General features: G+C 50.9%; 1 protein-coding gene across 2 annotated transcripts in view; it reads right to left on the bottom strand.

The window, feature by feature from the left end:
• WDR62 (WD repeat domain 62) overlaps nucleotides 1-17,792 on the bottom strand; it is a 48,627-nt gene that overhangs the window by 4,093 nt on the left and 26,742 nt on the right. For both annotated transcript variants that reach the window (XM_061385933.1, XM_061385935.1), the window contains exons 12-23: nucleotides 16,924-17,015; nucleotides 14,682-14,807; nucleotides 11,154-11,221; nucleotides 10,951-11,072; nucleotides 10,155-10,230; nucleotides 8,757-8,868; nucleotides 8,434-8,497; nucleotides 7,601-7,723; nucleotides 5,946-6,079; nucleotides 3,612-3,664; nucleotides 2,192-2,410; nucleotides 239-366 (exon numbers count right to left, since the gene is read on the bottom strand). In XM_061385933.1, the coding sequence (XP_061241917.1) occupies nucleotides 239-366; nucleotides 2,192-2,410; nucleotides 3,612-3,664; nucleotides 5,946-6,079; nucleotides 7,601-7,723; nucleotides 8,434-8,497; nucleotides 8,757-8,868; nucleotides 10,155-10,230; nucleotides 10,951-11,072; nucleotides 11,154-11,221; nucleotides 14,682-14,807; nucleotides 16,924-17,015 (1,317 nt within the window). The remainder of the gene's footprint in view (nucleotides 1-238; nucleotides 367-2,191; nucleotides 2,411-3,611; nucleotides 3,665-5,945; nucleotides 6,080-7,600; nucleotides 7,724-8,433; nucleotides 8,498-8,756; nucleotides 8,869-10,154; nucleotides 10,231-10,950; nucleotides 11,073-11,153; nucleotides 11,222-14,681; nucleotides 14,808-16,923; nucleotides 17,016-17,792) is intronic.

Raw genomic sequence — 17,792 nt, 5'->3', positions numbered from 1 at the left:
ACACCTGGCCCCTACCCAGAAGCCCTGGGCATCTGCACCTGCTCCTGCTGAGAGCACAGCCTGGCCTCTCCTGCCGGCACCAAAGGCGCCCTCCACGCACCCCTTCTTGGAACCAGGGAAGCAGGTCGCAGCCTCACCCCTCCGCCTCCCTCCCTCAGGCCCACTGAGAAAGTGGAGCGCAGTTCTTCCAGGGTGCGCCTACCAGTGGAGGCTTCCTCTCTCCAACTAAGGAACTCACCTGTCCATCCCTGTGACTGTCACCTCTGTCTCCAGGGGGCAGGTGATGAGCTCGCTGGCCTCAGGAGATCCCTGCTGTGGGGGTGACAAGGAAGGGTGCCCGCAGCCATCCTCCTGGGGACTCTCGGACTGTGGGTGAGGACAGAATAGCCCTCAGAGGCAGCCGTGAGCCCCAGGGCCCGGGTAAGCCGCAAGGTTTTCCCCCCACACCGGTGGCGACAGGAAAGATGGCAGGCCTCGCTGTTAGATGCTCCCTGTGAGCCAAGGCCCGGGCGGGGCCGTCATGAGCTCACTTCCTGCTGCTCCTCCATTTCATCTGCCCCTTAGCAGATAAGGAATAGGTATGGCTCCCCCCCGTAAGAGTCTATTCACATGAAGCTCAAGATCAGGCAAACCAATCCATGGTGACCGAGGTCAGCATGCTGGTTACTTCACTGAGGGGTACTGAGTACTGACTGCACAGGCAGAGGGGTCGTCCTCCAAGATCAAGAGGCAGAAAATGCTCTACATACTTTGACTTAGGGGGTGGATACCTAAGTGTGTACACAGGTATTCAGCAAACTGTGGTTTTATGATCTGTGTACCTAACTGTACTTACATTATGCCACATAAGGAAACTTATGTTGTTGTTGTTAAGTTGCTAAGTCGGGTCTGATTCTTTGTGACCCCATGGACCACAGCCCACCAGGCTCTTGTGTCCTTCACTGTCTCCTGGAGCTTGCTCAAACTCATGTCCGTTGAGTCAGTGATGCTATCTAACCATCTCTTCCTCTGCTGCCCCCATATTCCTCCTGCCCTCAATCTTTCCCAGCATCAGGGTCTTTTCCAATGAGTTGGCTCTTTGTATCAGGTGGCCAAAGTACTGAAGCTTTAGCTTCAGGATCAGAAAACTTACATAAGAAAACTTATATCAAAAAAGAATTTTGTTTGGAAAATAAAAGAATAAGATCTAAAGATATGTTAGCACCTTTTTGGGCCCAGACTCTGTTTATGGCCCTGGATAACTATAAAAGCCCTCTGAGGGCTTCTTTTTTTAATGACCATTTTTAACTTTTTTTTTTTTTTAATTATTTTTTGGTCTTGTCCCACAGCATTTGAGATCTTAGTTCCCTGATCAGGGATCAAACCTGTGCCCCCTGCTTTGGAAGTGTGGAGTCTTATTTTAAGATATTGATTTGTTTTTATTTATTTGGCTGTGCTGGGTCTTTGCTGCAGCGTGAGAGATCCTTAGTTCAACATGTGGAATTTAGTTCCCTGACCGGGGATTGAACCCTGATCCCTTGCATTGTGAGCTTGAAAGAAATCTTAGCCACTGGACCACCAGGGAAGTCCCTTGAAGTGTGGAGTCTTAACCACTGGACTGCCAGGAAAGTCCCTATGACCATTTTAAAAAATGACTTTTTGATATCTTTTTTCTTGGCCATCTTTTTTTTGTCTTTTTTGAAATGACCGTATTTTTGAAAACCAAAGACCAGAGAATTGAGAATCAAGCCTTGCTGCAAGTTACATAGCCAGGAGTGGGTAGGTCCAGGGCACCACCTGCTCAAATGCCCTCCACTCAGGTACAGGCCTGCCCTGGGGCCCAAGCTCTCACCCTCAAGTGAGCGCCTCCCTGACTCTTGGTCTGCTCTGGGACGTTTCCCTGTGCACCAGGCCCAGGGCTCATCCACCTGCTCACTGCTATCTCATTAACCCCTCACATCCCTAGACTGGCATCTCCCTGCTAAGTTGCTTCAGTCGTGTCTAACTCTTCGTAATCCTATGGACTGTAGCCCACCAGGCTCTTCTGTCCAAGGGATTCTCCAGGCAAGAATACCGGAGAGGATTGCCATGCCCTTCTCCTAGAGTGGGATGGTGAACCTTATTTTCAAAATGCATGCACGCTGAGCCCCAGCTCCTCAACCGGCGGTCGTGGTGCGCGTGCTATGGGTGGGGCTGGGCCAGCAGTCCATACCTCGCTCAGCAGGCCTGCCAGTCTCTGCGACTCCATCGCATCCAGGACGGAATCCTCCAGGCTCTCGGGCTTCATGGGGGTGAAGTAGCAGTCCAGGTCCCTGGCATCCAGGATGGTCTTAAGAGGCTCCTGGTCAGCCCGCTCTGCCCAGCGGCCATGCGGCTGGTAGCTGCGCTTGGCATGGAAGGCCATGCTGTCTGCTGCGTCATCATCTCCTAGCTGAGGGGACAAGGGGATGCTCAGGCAGCTGGCCAAGAGCTTGCCAATACCAGTGAGGGTGAGGAACACTGTACAGACCCTCTTCCAGCCTTGGGGCTTTAAATCTCACTCAGAAACAACTTGCAGGCATCTGTCTCCAGCAGAACCTCGTTATTTTTTTTGCCATGTCACGTGGCTTGTGGGATTTTAGTTCCCTGACCAGGGATTGAACCTGCACCCCCTGCAGTGGTGACAGAGGAGTCTTAACCTAACCACTGGACTGCTCAGGAAGTCCCAAACCTACCTCTAAACTTCAGAAGTCCTCATGCAACTGCTCCACATCTCCACATAGATGTTTAGCAATCTTTCAAAGCAAACATGTTGAAGACACCTGACCCTTCCCCCTAAACCAACTCAACCTCAAGTCTTCCATCTCAGTGATTCTTCCCAGCTACTCAGGCCCCAAACCTTCAGGTCCTCCTTTGTTCCTCTTATTCTGTCCTCACACTTCACATTTCTGCAACTCTGCCACTCAAACACACCCAAGATATGTACACTTCTCTTCTCTGCCGTTTCCCTGATCCTGCTTACCACTGCCTCCTACTAAGACTTGCTTGGCAGACAGTGGAAGGGTGGGTGCTTGAGAACCTGGGTTCTGGAGCCAGCCTTCTAGGGTCAATCCCACCTTCTCTAATTCCTAGCTGTGTGACCCTGGGCAAGTTACTTAACCGCTTTGGGCCTCAGTTTCCTATCTGTCAAATAACAGGTGATATGAAAAGCCCAGACATCAATGATGATTAAATAATACATATAAAAGACTCAACAGAACCTGAACAGAGGAAGTGTGCTGTGAATAATTGTTATTGTTGTTTTAGTCGCTAAGTTGTATCTAACTCTTTGTGACCCCATGGACTGTAACCCACCAGGCTCTTCTGTCCATGGGATTTCCCAGGCAAGAATACTGGAGCAGGCTGCCATTTCCCTCTCCAGGGGATTTCCTGATCCAGGGATCAAACCTGTGTCTCCTGCTTTGGCAGGTGGATTCTTTACCACTGAGCCACCAGGATAGGCATGCAGTAAATACCTGTGGCATGAATGAAGAGCTGTCTAAACAGAGACTGAAACCATGCTAAGGATTCTCCATGGAAAGTAAAGATATGAAGGGGAAAAGGCACCTGTACTTTGTTAGCCTCTAAGTGTCCCTCTCCCCCGGCAGACTCACCAGCCGCTTCGCCCAGAGCGGCAGCTTGCCGTTGGTCAGCAGGCACTGAGGATCTGAAGAGACACAGAACATCCATGAAAAGAGAATAAACAAGTCAAGAGACCACCGTGAACATAAAGAGGCGGCTCTCCAGAGACCACACAGGAAATGACACATCCAAAGATGGCTGGCCTCACTAGCTGTCGGGGAAAAATGCACATTTGTTTTAAAGATTTCTCTTTTGATGAGGACCATTTTTAAAGTCTTTACTGACTTTGTTAACAATATTGCTTCAGCTGTCTACGTTCAGTTTCTTTTTGGATGTGAGGCACGTGGGATCTTAAGTCCCCAGCCAGGGATGGAATCCACATTCCCTGCTTTGGGAGGCGAAGTCTTCAGCACTGGATCGCCGGGGAAGTCTTACGGGAAATGCAAATTTAAACAATGGGATATGTTTTCCCCACGCACACTAAATCGCTTCAGTGGTGTTCAACTTTTTGCGACCCTATGGACCATAGCTCCTCTGTCCGTGGGATTCTCCAGGCATGAATACGGGAGTGGGTTGCCATTTCCTCCTCCAGGGGATCTTCCTGACCCAGGGATTGAACCCGCATCTCTTACGTCTCCTGCATTGGCAGGCAGGTTCTTTACCACTAGCTTAAGATTGACCAAAATTAAAAGGCTTCAAACTATCAAGTATTGGCAAAAGTATGAGGAAATAGCGGGCTTAATACTGACTGCTGGCTGGGGCAGCCACTGGATTTAGAGGGCCCTTGGCGTTATCTTTTAAAATAAGAGGTGTATTAATCCTGGGATCCAGCAGCACGTGTCCTTGCACTCTGTCCTAGAGAAACACCCTCACACATGGCCAAGGAGGTGGCATTGGGTGGGGGTGGGTAGTCAGCACAGCCTCGTTCACAACAGTGTAAAGTCAGAAAACACCAAATGGGGGAGAAGGCTCAAGAGGGGGATATGTATACATATAGCTGATTCACGGTGTTGAACAGTAGAAATTAGCATAATGTTGTAAAGTAATTATACTCCAATTAAAAAATAAAAGTACATAAATAAAGCAAAAAAGAAAACATCTCAGTGTCCCCCTGGAGCACAATCAGTGGTGATGCTACTGGTTAAAAGAGGGAGGCCTCTGCTTTGTAGTCAGTGAGATCGTTTTGAGAGAAAAAAAGATACAGGAGAATATCTGCAGTCTAATATAATTTGTAGACATAGATGCTCCCTGTGTATATTATGTATACTAATGTTCAGAAAAAGGCCTGAAAGGATCCACACCACCTTGGAAGAGACGTTGGACTGGGATGTGAGGGTGGTGACAAAGAAAATGAGCTTATTCTTTAGTTTTTTCCCCAGGTTGAATTCTCACATGGCTGCTGCCTACCAATCAGCCATCCAGGGGGCCCCTGCCTGTTTCTTCCCTATTGGCAGAGCCCACCAGCTTCACTAAGAGCACATAGGTTAGCCACCATTCCCAACCTCTCTCACAGCTGGAGCTATTATGGCCAACATGACCAGCAAGAAGCCTGCAGGGGCTTCTGGGAAAGAAGCAGCTCCATAAAGGCGATTCCAGGAGGGAATGTCCTCTTTGATCATGTCTCTGATGGCTGGAACTTCAGCAGCCATCTTGCAACATGAGGGCTGAAGCCAAGGCAATATGCAAGGAAGCAGGAATTCATGGAGGGCTTGGCCTCTCAAACTCGCTGAGCCACTTCTCTCCCTTCTGCCTGAACAAGAGAATCTGGTTTGTCTTCTGGCTAACATCACCCTGTTTTCCCCCTGGGACAGCCCCTTACACTCACCCCTGGCCTTTGATCACATGGTTCAAGTGGAGTTGACTAAAGCCTCTGCCCTCAGTGATGACCACACGACTCAGGGCTGGCTAGTCACAGTGGCTGGATCAGAAACTGGCGGGTGACTTATAGCAGGAATGTAAGTCATGAGCAGAGGACTCCAAACTGTTGGGGAAGAGGTGCTTTCTTCTCTAGTGTTATAACCTTGAGCTGCCAGGGATACTCTGCCCCTTTAACAGGGAGAGTCTGCCTGAGCGCAAAGTCAACACAGAAAAGCAGAGCCAAGAGATGGAGAAACATCTGTGTCTTTAATGTCACCTGACTACCAGGATCCAGCTATGCCTGAACCCATACTCTCAAAGTTTCCATTACAGGAACCAATAAATCCTCTTTCTAAATTAAGCCAGTGAGAGTCTAGTTGCTATGACCCTGAAAGAGTCCTGACTGATGTGATTATTGAGTTTCAGTATGTGTCAGGCTGTGAAAGTAGTGGCCAAAACCCAGCAATGATCCCTCTGCTGAGAGTTCAAAATAGGGCCCCTTTCCCAACCTGGATCCAAGCTCTCCTTGGATGGGGTCTTCAGCAGCTCTTCAGATTCACATTCTTCCTCCAGCTCATCCTCCGTCTGCTCTCCGGGGCTCAGGGAGCAAATCTCACTAGGCACGGATGCATATATCTCCTGCCTGAAGACAAGAAAAAGGATGGCAGGAGAGAAACACAGGTAAATGGGGTGGGAGAGGGGACCTGCCTAGGGCTGGGTCCGTAAGAGCACACTCTTGGCTTCTGGTCAACACGGGGCTGGGAGATCTCACCTGCTACAACCCCTCTGCTAGAAACATACTGTCACAATAAATGACACATAACAAAGGCTGGCCTGGAGAAGGAAATGGCAACCCACTCCAGTATTCTTGCCAGGAAAATTCCATGGACAGAGGAGACTGGCGGGTTACAGTCCATGGGGTCGCAAAAGAGTTGGACATGACTTAGCAACTAAAAACAACAAAGGTTGGGCTCAAAAAATAAGACACACTCTTCAAGGCCCACAGCAATGGAACAGAAAGCAAAGCAGATGGTAGGGCATGAATCCTGAGCTGCTGGCTTCTGTTCCAGAAAGCAGGGTTAGCAATGAGATTTTAGTTTCAAGGGCCAAAGAGCTGTCCACTCCCTTGGTCCCTAGATCTGCATCACCTCAAGATGACTGCAGAAAATGAGGCCATGTCAGGCCTGGTCCCCAGGGGACGGCAGTGGCAAAGCCTCAAGACAGAGAGAGAGGACTTCCCTGGTGGTCTGGTGGTTAAGAATCCACCTGCCAATGGAGGGGACGGGGTTCTAGGCTGGGAAGATCCCCCATGCTGTGGGGCAACTAAGCCTGTGCACCACTGACTACTGAAGCCCACGCACCTAGAGCCTGTGCTCTGCAACAAGAGGTGCCACTGCAATGAGAAGCCGTGTGTACCTCAAGGGAGAGCAGCCCCAGTTGAAAGTCCATGTGCAACAATGAAGACCCAGGGCAGCCAAAAATAAATAAATGAAAAAAAAAGAGAGAGACAGGGACAGCTCCAGGGACAGGAGAGAAGAAAATTTAAAACCTCCCACTCCAAGTGAAACTTCCAAACCAAAATCCCAAATCAAAGACCAGAATAGGAATTCACTCCAAATAAAACTGGTCTTGGAACTTAAAGACTTAAGAAATAGGTTTGGGAAACTCAGGGATGTAAGTGAAAGAACAACTTCCATTTAAAGATTAAGAAGACATCCCTGCTCCCCTGAACCCTTCCCTGACCTCCTCCCTCTGCACCGAGGGCTGGGTCGGGGGCCTCCTCTAGTCCCGACAGCCCCCCGAGGGCTCCTCACCAAGTGCTCACAGGCTCTCCTAGCACTTGCACTTTTACACTTCAAAGCCTTTCTCACGTGTGTTACTGTAACTTCGTGTTCAAAGTCCATTTCCCAGAGAATACACGCAAAAATACAGCTGATTCACTTCCACTGTATAGCAGAAACTAACGCAACATGGTCAAACAACTATACCCCAATAAATGAAAACAAAAATCAAACCCCCATAAAGTTCATCTGCTCTTCGAGGCCCTGAGGGCATAAGGGGCAGGCTCTGGGTCCGGGCCCTGCCCGTGTCCGCAGCCTCACTCCCTACGGAGGCCGGGGCAAGAAGACAGCCCTCTGGTGAATGGATAGGAGGCTGCCAGGACCTGGGGTGGCCGCTCCACTTCCCGTCCTTCGTGTTCTGCTGCTGCTCCCGGTGGTCGATCTCCAGCAAGTGCTGCTTCATGCAGTTGGTGATCTCAGGGCCCAGGTGCCAGATGAAGACACAGCTGCAGAGGCCAAGGAGAGATGTGGAAGGAGGAGGAACGGTGAATACGGAAGTCATCTGACCCCGGAGCCACCTGTGTCACCATAGCCAAGACCCTACTCCCTGGCCTGGAAAACAGCTCCCATCAGCTCAGTGCAGGTCTACAGCCTGGTGGGGTCCAGGGCCCCTTGTAAACCAAGGCTGTGCTGAAGACCTCAAACACGGAAGACAGCCGTGAGGGAGGGTAGTAAATCAAACAGTGACAAAAGGGACGCCCTAGGACACCAACCAGGTGCTAAGGGACTGACATATGTCATCTCATTTGACCCTCACCTACGATTCTCAAGGCAGATGGGGTCATCTCTCTTTTTTTAGCCCCACCATGCAACATGCAGGATATTAGTTCTCTGAATAGGGATTGAACCCCCTGCCCCCTGCCATGGAGCTTGAAGTCTTAACCACTGGACCACCAGGGAAGTCTCGGGCTCATCTCTCTTTCACAGAGATTCAGGTTCAGAAAGGGGAAATGGCCTGCTCAGGGTACAAGTAAGTGGCAGGTCTAAGATTTGAACTCAGGGCTTGGCACACTGTCCGGCGAGAGTAAGCTGGCATGCTTTGAGTTCCAGCTGTGGGCACCGGGCTCTAGTGTCTGAGCCCTGGCTCTCCCCATAGGATAGGTCTCACCCACTCCCAGAGGGAGGCCCTGCCGGGCAGCTTCCAGGCCTTTCCCACCTGTCTCCGGACACGGTGATCAAGTGACGGCAATCATAGGTGAACTTCATGCCGGTGACAATTTCTGCAAGTAGAGCAGAGAAGCTGCATTGGTCTTTTTCATTTATTTATTTGACTGCACCGGGTCTTAGCTGCAGCATGTGGGATCTTTAATCTTCATTGTGGGATCTAGCTCCCCGACCAGGGACTGAACCCGGGCCCTCAGCATTGGGAATAGGGAGTCTTAACTGCTGGACCACAAGGAAGTCCTGCACTGGCCTTCTGAGCTAGAAGGCTGGGTGAGGGCAGGTGCGAAGGGGTCCCAAGCAGAGAGGCACACCCACCTGAATGGCCAAACATCTTGGCAACACACTCGCCTGAGTAGAAGTCAATCACTGAAATGCTTTTGTCAGAGCAGCTGGTGGCCAGGAAGGTGCCGGAGGGGTCCACGTGGACCTGCCGAGAAGAGCGCCCACGTGACACTGGGGTGGCCTCCGTCTTCCCAGAGGCTGGGGTCTCAATATCACAGCCCCACTGACCAAGGACCCCCTTGTGCTGGGCGCTAGGTACGTGGACTCATCCCAAGTTAGCCTCACAACACACCCATGGTAGGTAGAAGCTCCTGTCCCCAATTCACAGGTAAAGAAATTAACAACCATCACAATGGTACTAATGGCGGCCAGGCCCTGTGCTAAGTACTGTATGTATGTGGATTTATTTCCCCCACAGACTCCTGTGAAAGAGGCTTAAAAAAATTTTTTTTTAAATCCTAATTAAAGTTGTTACAATAGCGCTTCTGTTTTATGTTTTGGTTTTTTGGCCATGAGACATGTAGGATCTTAGCTCTCTAACTAGGGATTGAACCTGCCCCCCTGCACTGGAAGGCGAAGTCTTAGCTTTTGGACCTCCAGAGAGGTTCCTCGAGAGGCTCTTTTTATTTGCATTTTAGAGATGATGAAACAGGATTGAGAGGAGATGACATTTGCCCAAGGTCACAGACAGCCCGAGGCAGAACTTTAAGAGGATCTGACTCTGGAGCGTTATAACAACTCCCCTAGTCCAGAGACTCTTGAGAAGGTTCCCACCTCATCCTGGATAACACAGGCAGGGGGGAAAATTTGAAGAGGGACCCCAGACCTCTCTGATTCTTCCCACCACACTCTGCTGCCACTCAGATGGAAACTACTTAAATGTCCTTGCTTGGGGAAAGTGAAAGAAAGTGGCTCAGTTGTGTATGACTCTTTACAACCCCATGGACTATAGAGTCCGTGGTATTCTCCAGGCCAGAACACTGGAGTGGGTAGCCGTTTCCTTCTCCAGGGGATCTTCCCAACCCAGGGATCAAACCCAGGTCTCCCGCATTGCAGGAGGATTCTTTACCAGCTGAGCCACCACGGAAGACCAAGAATACTGGAGTGGGTAGCCTATCCCTTCTCCAACGGATCTTCCCAACCCAGGAATCAAAGCAGGGTCTCCTGTATTGCAGGCAAATTATTTACCAGCTGAGCTACCAGGGACGCCCCGACTTGGGGAAGTTCAGTAAATAAATGTAGAGCTGCTGGGGCCACTCCTGGCTCCCAAGCATCCTTAGTCAGCCAGGCCTGAGTGGATGCTGGTCAGCATGTGATCCATTGATCCCATGCTCAGAAGGACCCATATATCAGATGGCTCAACAGGGCAGGAAACAGACAGGGGTGTGTGTGTGTCTGGGTGTGGTTTCAGCCAGGGCCCCAGTTCCTCACCTTCAGCAGGGACCCGTCATCACCCTGGGAGCCCTTGTAGCACTTCTTCTGCTTCCCGTTCATGGTGTTGTAGACTCTGGAAGGTGAGGGCAGGAGTGGCTACCATGGCCCCACCCACACTCCTTCTTGTTCCAACCTTACCTGCTGCCCTCCTCTCCCTGGGAAGCCCCCAGTACCTCTTTTCCTTCACTGCCTGGATTGAAACCTTGTATCAGGGAATGGGACCCTGTCTCAGGCTGAGGTCATGGAGGTTATGTCTGGCACCCAATTGGAATAAGCAAATGTAGGAGATGGAGAATCTCTTTGGACATGCTCATTCCTCCATATCCTTCCCAGTCTAAGCTCAGATATCCCTTCCTGTGAGCCCTGCTTGAGCCCCAGGTGGGATGGATGTCCCCCGAAGCCTCTGGGCTCTCCTCATCCCAGCCCTGACCACTCCACGCTGTCACTATCTGTCTGTCTGTCCTCCCCTGCACTCCACGGAGGCAGGGCTGGGGACTCCCTCTCTCTTCCCCGCAGACTCTCATACTCAAGAAACGAGGTTGATGAGCCATGTCAGCACCTCTTGATTACCCCACGCAGGGTCCTGAGAGCCAGGGAACACACTGTTGACCTGGAGACAAGGCCTGGGTGAGCCCAGCTCCTAAGAAACACCCACTGGGTCCCTACACTCCACCCAACTTCTCAGGGAGTGATGGGCGGGGGAAGAAAACTCATGAGAAGACAGACCCACAAAAGCCTCGCCCAGAGACTAGCTGAGGCCAGGCCGACCGAGCCGCCCAGGGCAGCTCCTCACCTCACATTGCGGTCCTGGCAGGCCACGGCCACGTACTTCTGGGTAATGTCGATGTCCATGTCATACAAAGTAGTCTTCTCAGCCACGTGGTGGGTACGGACAAAGTGCAGTCCATCCGAGGCCTGGCAGGGCAGATGGGGTTTTCAGAGGACACCCCGGAGGAGCCCCCACATCCAGCCCCCAAGGAGGCCACTCTACTCTACCCGCTGGGCACTGCGGAAGTAGATGCTCTTGTCGGCGCCACAGCTGATCATCTGGATGTCTCTGTTGCCTGGAGGAGGAGGCCGTCATGAGGTAGGGCTGGGCCCCTCTGAGCCCAACTAGGGCTAGGGATCCTAGCTAGGGAACCCTACCATAAGGGAACTCTGCTGGGCATCACAGAGGGCTTCCTGGAGGTGGTGACAGGAGTGCTGGCAGGTGGGAGGACTCTGTAAGCTGTGAGCCATGTGCGTGAAGGGGTATGAACAGTGCAGTGGGCAAGGCAGGCCCTGCAGAGCAACAGCATACAGGGAAACAGGCCAGGGGCACCTGGAAGTGCATACAGGAAGCAGGGGCACCAGGCTTAATCTGGGATTCGGAAAAGTGAGTCAGGCCACAGAGTGGAGACGTGACTGAAGCAGGCAGCAAGAGGAGACAGGCAGGCTGCTGGGAAGCTCATGCCATCAAGAACAATCAGAGGGACTTCCCCGCTGGTCCAGTGGATAAGAATCTGCCTGCCAATGCAGGGGATGTGGGTTTGATCCCTGGTCCAGGAAGATTTCACATGCAACTAAGCCCGTGCGCCACAACTACTGACAGCCATGCATCACAACTAGTGATGCCCACGCACGCTGGAGCCCGTGCTCCGCACCAAGGGAAGCCACCACAGTAAGAAGGCTGTGTGCCACAAGGGAGAGGAGCCACCAACTGGTACAACTAGAGAAAGCCTGCATAGCAATGAAGACCCAGCTCAGCCACAAATAAAAATATAAAAAAGAATGATCAGAATATCCGTACAGGGACTCCCTTGGCAGTCCAGTGGTTAGGACTCCACATTTCCACTGCAGGGGGCTTGGGTTCAGTCCCTGGTCAGGGAACTAAGATCTCACAAGCCACGTGGCACAGCCAAAAAAGAAAATAAATCCACACAGATCCCAGGCCAGGCCCTGTGACACTTGAGCCTCCCCCTCCTGACTGTCACCAGCCACATTTTTGCAAATGTGAACCCTCAGGGGCTCAGAGTCACACAGTCCTTGTCCCAGGGTGCAGAGAGTCAGGACCGGGCCAGGGCTGATCCAGGCATCCTCTGGTTATTAAACACTGTGCTCGGAAGCCAAGCTTTCTCTCTGAGCCTCAGCTTCCTGTCTGTTCAATGAGCCAGTATCAGCCACTGCCCCGTGGAGTGGCACTGAAGCCCCTGGGATAGTACCTACCAGACAGTGGCTGCCAGCTGGTAGGTACTATCGATGTTCTTGCTTTTAGGCTTCTGTCTTTATAGAAGAGGAATAATCAGAGCACAAGTACCTCACAGAGTTGTAGTGATGATGAAAAGATAGAATGAATATAAAACATGTAGAGCCTTGGTACAATGGATGCTGCTCCTTCGTGACAGGACATTTGCAAGCTCCCAGGCCTGACACTACAAGCTAAGATGTTACTCAAGTGGGAGTCACTGGTCCTAGAAGGGAGAGAGCCCTGTGTGTGGGAGGGACCCAGAGAGGGCCTGCAAGTTACTGGTAATGTTTTGTTTCCTAACCTGGGGTGGAGACTCCATGTGTTCTAACCTGGGGTGGAGACTCCATGTGTTTAGCAAGATTAGGACCAGGATCAATCAGAACAGTCTCTAGCTAAAAACAAGGGTGTGTCTAGTTCAGGCCTACCGACTGTGAACTTTGATGTGGATATTCATTGTATTATGCTGTAAACTATTCACAGATTTTCTGTTCACTTTTTGGAATATATGATTCAAAGAAAAGAGTTCAAAGACTGACATTCTTTAGCTGGGTAGCTTCAGACAGTTTCCGTTGGCTGGTGCCCAGTTATACAAATCATCAATGTTTCAAGCACAATGCCCAGGTGAGCCAGCTCAGCCAGAGCAGGGCTCACAGGAGCTGCGTTTAGGATGCCCATCCTTTCACACTACCCGGGGCTTTAACAGAGGTCCACACTGCCAGAAGGACCAACTCGTGGGTCACCCTCTTGGCCAGTCATCACCTCTCCTGGATCTAGACCGTTCATTAAAGCTAAGGTCACTGCTGGGCACAGCCCAAGATTTACTGATCTGTTCTACCTACCTCTCCCCTGTGGAATGGGGTGGTCTAAACAGTTTTTTAAGGCTGTCTGAGAAAGTTGAGCTGATCAGCATTTATTAGGACCTTACAAAGAGATGCAGGTTTGATCCCTGGGTCAGGAAGATCCCCTGCAATAGGAAATGGCAACCCACTCCAGTATACTTGCCTGGAAAATTCCAGGGACAGAGGAGCCTGGCAGGTTATAGTCCATGGGGTCGCAAAGAGTTGGACATGACTGAGCGACTGTGCATACACACACACCCACACCCACCCCCACCCCCCCACACACACATCACAACATAGCAAACACTGTTAACCTGTTTTTGCTCAGCTCCTAATCACCTTAGACAGAGACAGGGCAGAAAGTGGGGAAGACCAAGGGATACATTCTCAGCCACAAGATTCTATGTACAAAACTCTTCCTAGTCAAGAACATGGAGCGCAGGGACGTATTCTCTCCATAAATGGATTCTTCTTGAATATAGTTTTGAATACGTTCTTGGGTTCTGATCATTTAAACTCCTACAAGGGCCTGCTTCACCTCCTCTTGGCCAGGGATCTCCAAACTGAATCTTTTCAGTCTCGGAGGGATCCCTTCAATTGCCTGTTTGAGTGACGGCTTTGAAGGAAGACAGCCTTCTGCAAAATACTGGCTGTGTGACTCTGGCTGTCAAGTGGGGTAACTGCTGGGACAGCACAAGGGTCATCACCCAGCACGGAATTAGCCTCCAGTAATTGTCGCTGTCACCCATTTTTCTGCCAAGGTCCCCAGCACCCATCCCATCCTGGACTGGCATTCTGACTTCCTTTTGGGGCACTCGCCTAATGTCAGTTCTCCTGGATCAGAGGTGGAGGCGGGTGGGAGCTGGAGAAATAGGAGTCAGACCCAGCCTAAGAGGATACTCCAAAGCTCTGGCACTGATAACTGTCCTGGAAAGGGGTGGTGCCTCAAGTCAGTACCCGGAAAGTCAGCTCTCAATTTCTGCCAAAGTGATAGGAAGAGGGGAAGTGTCTTTCCAGCAGCATAGGAATGACTGAGACCCTGTCCACCCAAGAGAGGCACAGCCGACAGAGGGAGACAGTCTGGATAACTTAAAAAAATTCAACCTTTGGCGGACTTCCCTGGTGGTCCAGTGGTTAAGACTCTGTGCTCCCAATACAAGGGGCCCAGGTTCAATCCCTGGTCTGGGAACTAGATCCCACACTAAGAGTTCTCATGCCACAGCTAAAGATCCTGAATGCTGCAACCAAGATGGAAGATCCTGAGTATCACAACTAAGACCCAGCACAGCCAACTAAATAAATAATAAATTTAAAAAAACATTCAACCTTTGGATCCAGCCGGGCTTGAATCCGATGTTGCTGCTCCCTTTTTTCTCTAAGCTGAAGGGGACTCTGCTGTTATGTGCAGCCAAAGGAGCCCACTGAATGAGGTGCAGGATGTAGAAGACAGGGACTTACCAGTGAACTTGATGGCCGTGATGGATGAGGAGTGGTCATCCAAGGTCTGCTCCAGATTGTAGTTCTTCTCCACGTTCAGCACATGGATCAGTCGGTCCCGACTGGCCGAGGCAAGCAAAGTCAGCCCTGTGGGTGAGAAGGAGGTCCTGGGTTCCCAGGGACCCACTTGATGGCTTGGCCTCTCAGACAACAGTGTGACCAAGCTTTCCTGGCCTTGTGGAAGGGGATCTCTGGTTTCCTAACTGCAGCCAACTTGCCCCAGACCCTGGCATTCTACATCCCTCACCACCGGGTCGCGCAGGATGAATCTTGATGTACACAAGGACACTCCTCCACCTGTGTCCACACCAGACACTTCAGCAAAGCCCAGTATGCCTTCCTCCCCAGTCCAGCTACTGGCAGCCATGGGAGGCCCTGCCAACTTCTCAACCTCTCCTAAACTCCACCCACCTCCTCACTCTCTGCACTCTGGCTGCATGAGCCTCACGTAGACATTGGACCTTCGTGCTGGCCCCCTCAAATGGTGCCTACCCTGGGCACCTGCTAGGTCTAAGGCCTGACACGTGATCTGAGGTGGAGGGGAGCTCGGGAGAGGTGTACTGGATGAAAAGAAATGCAGAGGAAATTTGGCAGAACAGAGTATGGGAGAAGGAAGGAGAAAAGAAGAGCATGGGAAAGAATATTAACCTCATCAGTATATAACTTCACCAACATTATATTCCTGCCAAAAAGGTATCATCAGAATCAAAACATGAGGGTAACAAACAAATCCAAACGGAAGGAAATTCTGTAAGATGACTGGTCTGTATTCTGCAGAAAGACAAAGTCATGAAGAGAAACTAGATAAGGCTGTAGAAATAAGCCTCGCGTCAGCACCAGAACAAAGATGACAAAAGAGCCACAACAACTAAAGGGTGAACCTGGACTGGAAAGACAAAGGCTGCCGAAGACGACTGGGAAAACCGGCAGGATGGGAACGAGGACTCAAGATAGGGCCGCTCTGGTGAGTCCGTGGCTAAGAATCTGCCTTCCAACGCAGGGAACAAGGGTTCGATTCCTTCCAATGCAGGGAACAAGGGTCGAGGAGCTAAGATCCTACATGCCTTGAGCGCCACAACTAGAGAAGCAACTAGAGAAACCAGTGCTCTACAGCAAAGACCAAGCACGGCTAAAAGAAAAAAAAGCCCAAGAGAGATGACAGATTTGATAAGATGTGCATTGGGTAAGTGCACTGTGGTCGGGTAAACAGAGGTTCCCATTGCTAGGAAATGCTCACAGAAGCATTTCAGAGTGAAAGGACAGCATGCCTTCCTCTCAAGTAGTTTTAACTTCCTCTCAAGTGGTTTAGCAAAAGAAAAAAAAACAGGGCTTCCCTGGTGGCTCAGTGGTAAAGAACCTGGCTGCCAATGCAAGAGACACGGGTTCGATCCCTGGTCTGAGGAGATCCTGCATGCTATGGAGCAACTAACCCCGTGCACTGCAACTTCTGCGCCCTTGCTCCAGAGCTTGGGAGCCGCGACTACTGAGCCCACGTGCCGCAATTACTGAAGTCCACACACCCGAGAGCCCGTGCTCTGAAACAAGGGAAGCCACTGCAACGAAAAGCCCATGTACCACAACGAGAGAGCAGCCCCCTTCACCAAAACTAGAGAAAAGCTCAAGCAGCAATGAAGACCCAGCACAACCAAAAGTAAATAAATAAAATTATTTTTTTAAAAAGAAAAAAAATTATATACATGGTATTATTTTATTATGAATGTGTATATACACACACATGCACAAATTGAGAGAAAAGGACAGAGGGGAAGCAGATAATGTCATATGTATATTCATAGGGTTAGATAGGATTTAAAGAAAAAACCTGGGGAGTTGTGAAGAATCTACAGGTGTTCATGATAATATTCTTGTAAATTTTCTATAAGCATCAAATTTTTTCAAAAGAATATGTTTGACTACTGATCTATCTTTTCCAGCAGAGAAGGAGCTCATCCATCCATTTACTCATTAACCTTGACCTCTTCAGCCTGAGCACTGTGTGGGGTGCTGGGGACCAGGGTAAGCAGGTCAAGTCCTGCCTGCAGGGTCTTGCTTTCAGGAGTCCCAGCCACCCTGATCCCAGGGCCTGGCAACAGGAACTCTTATTAAATGCAGGAGCCCTAGCTGTCATTCACAGTCCCACCAGACACCAACTACCCCTCCCGGTGGCTCTGCCAGGCAGGCCGTGCCCCCACCATAGGCTCACCTGTCTCTGGCTTAGAGTACTCCAGGCACAGCACCTCAGCATCGTGGGCCTCCACCTTGACCAGCTCGTCCATGAAATGCAGCTCGTGGATCCTGGGAGACACACACTGCCTGCTGTACCCTGTCCACCGCCCCCAGCCCTCAGCCCCAGGTGCTCTGCTACTAGAAAAGGTCAGAGCAGCCATGTGGGGGACATAGAGGATACCCTGCCCTGGCCAACTGACTACAGGTGGCTGACCATTCTCGGCACCCAGAAAGCTCCCAAGCCTGGGAGCACCTCAGCAGGCACCCCGCCCCTTGTGGTTCCATGGGTTAACACCTAGGATGGTCCCTCGGGGAACAAGGGTTATGCTATGCTATGCTAAGTCACTTCAGTCGTGTCCGACTCTGTGCGACCCCGTAGACAGCAGCCCACCAGGCTCCCCCGTCCCTGGGATTCTCCAGACAAGAACACTGGAGTGGGTTGCCATTTCCCTCTCCAATGCATGAAAGTGAAAAGTGAAAGTGAAGTCGCTCAGTCGTGTCCGACTCTTAGCGACCCCATGGACTGCAGCCTACCAGGCTCCTCCGTCCATGGGATTTTCCAAGCAAGAGTACTGGAGTGGGGTGCCACTGCCTTTTCTGGAACAAGGGTTAGGGGAGGGCTATTATCAGAGGTGATCACTGGAGGTGGGGCAGGGGTCAGAGGTCATACTCAAAGACAGGCCCTATGGGTGGGAACATTTTTGTTGTTTGTTTTGCTTTTGATTTTTGGCCATGCTATACGGCTTGTGGAATCTTAGTTACCTGACCAGGGATCAAAACTGGGCCTTTGGCAGTGAGAGCACGGAGTCCAAACCACTGGACTGCCATGGAAGTCCCAGGTGGGAA

This window comes from Bos javanicus, chromosome 18 (assembly GCF_032452875.1).
Source record: "Bos javanicus breed banteng chromosome 18, ARS-OSU_banteng_1.0, whole genome shotgun sequence".
Classification (NCBI taxonomy): Eukaryota; Metazoa; Chordata; class Mammalia; order Artiodactyla; family Bovidae; genus Bos; species Bos javanicus.
The sequence above is the reverse complement of the archived record's forward strand: the minus strand, read 5'-3'. Positions and strand labels throughout refer to the sequence as shown.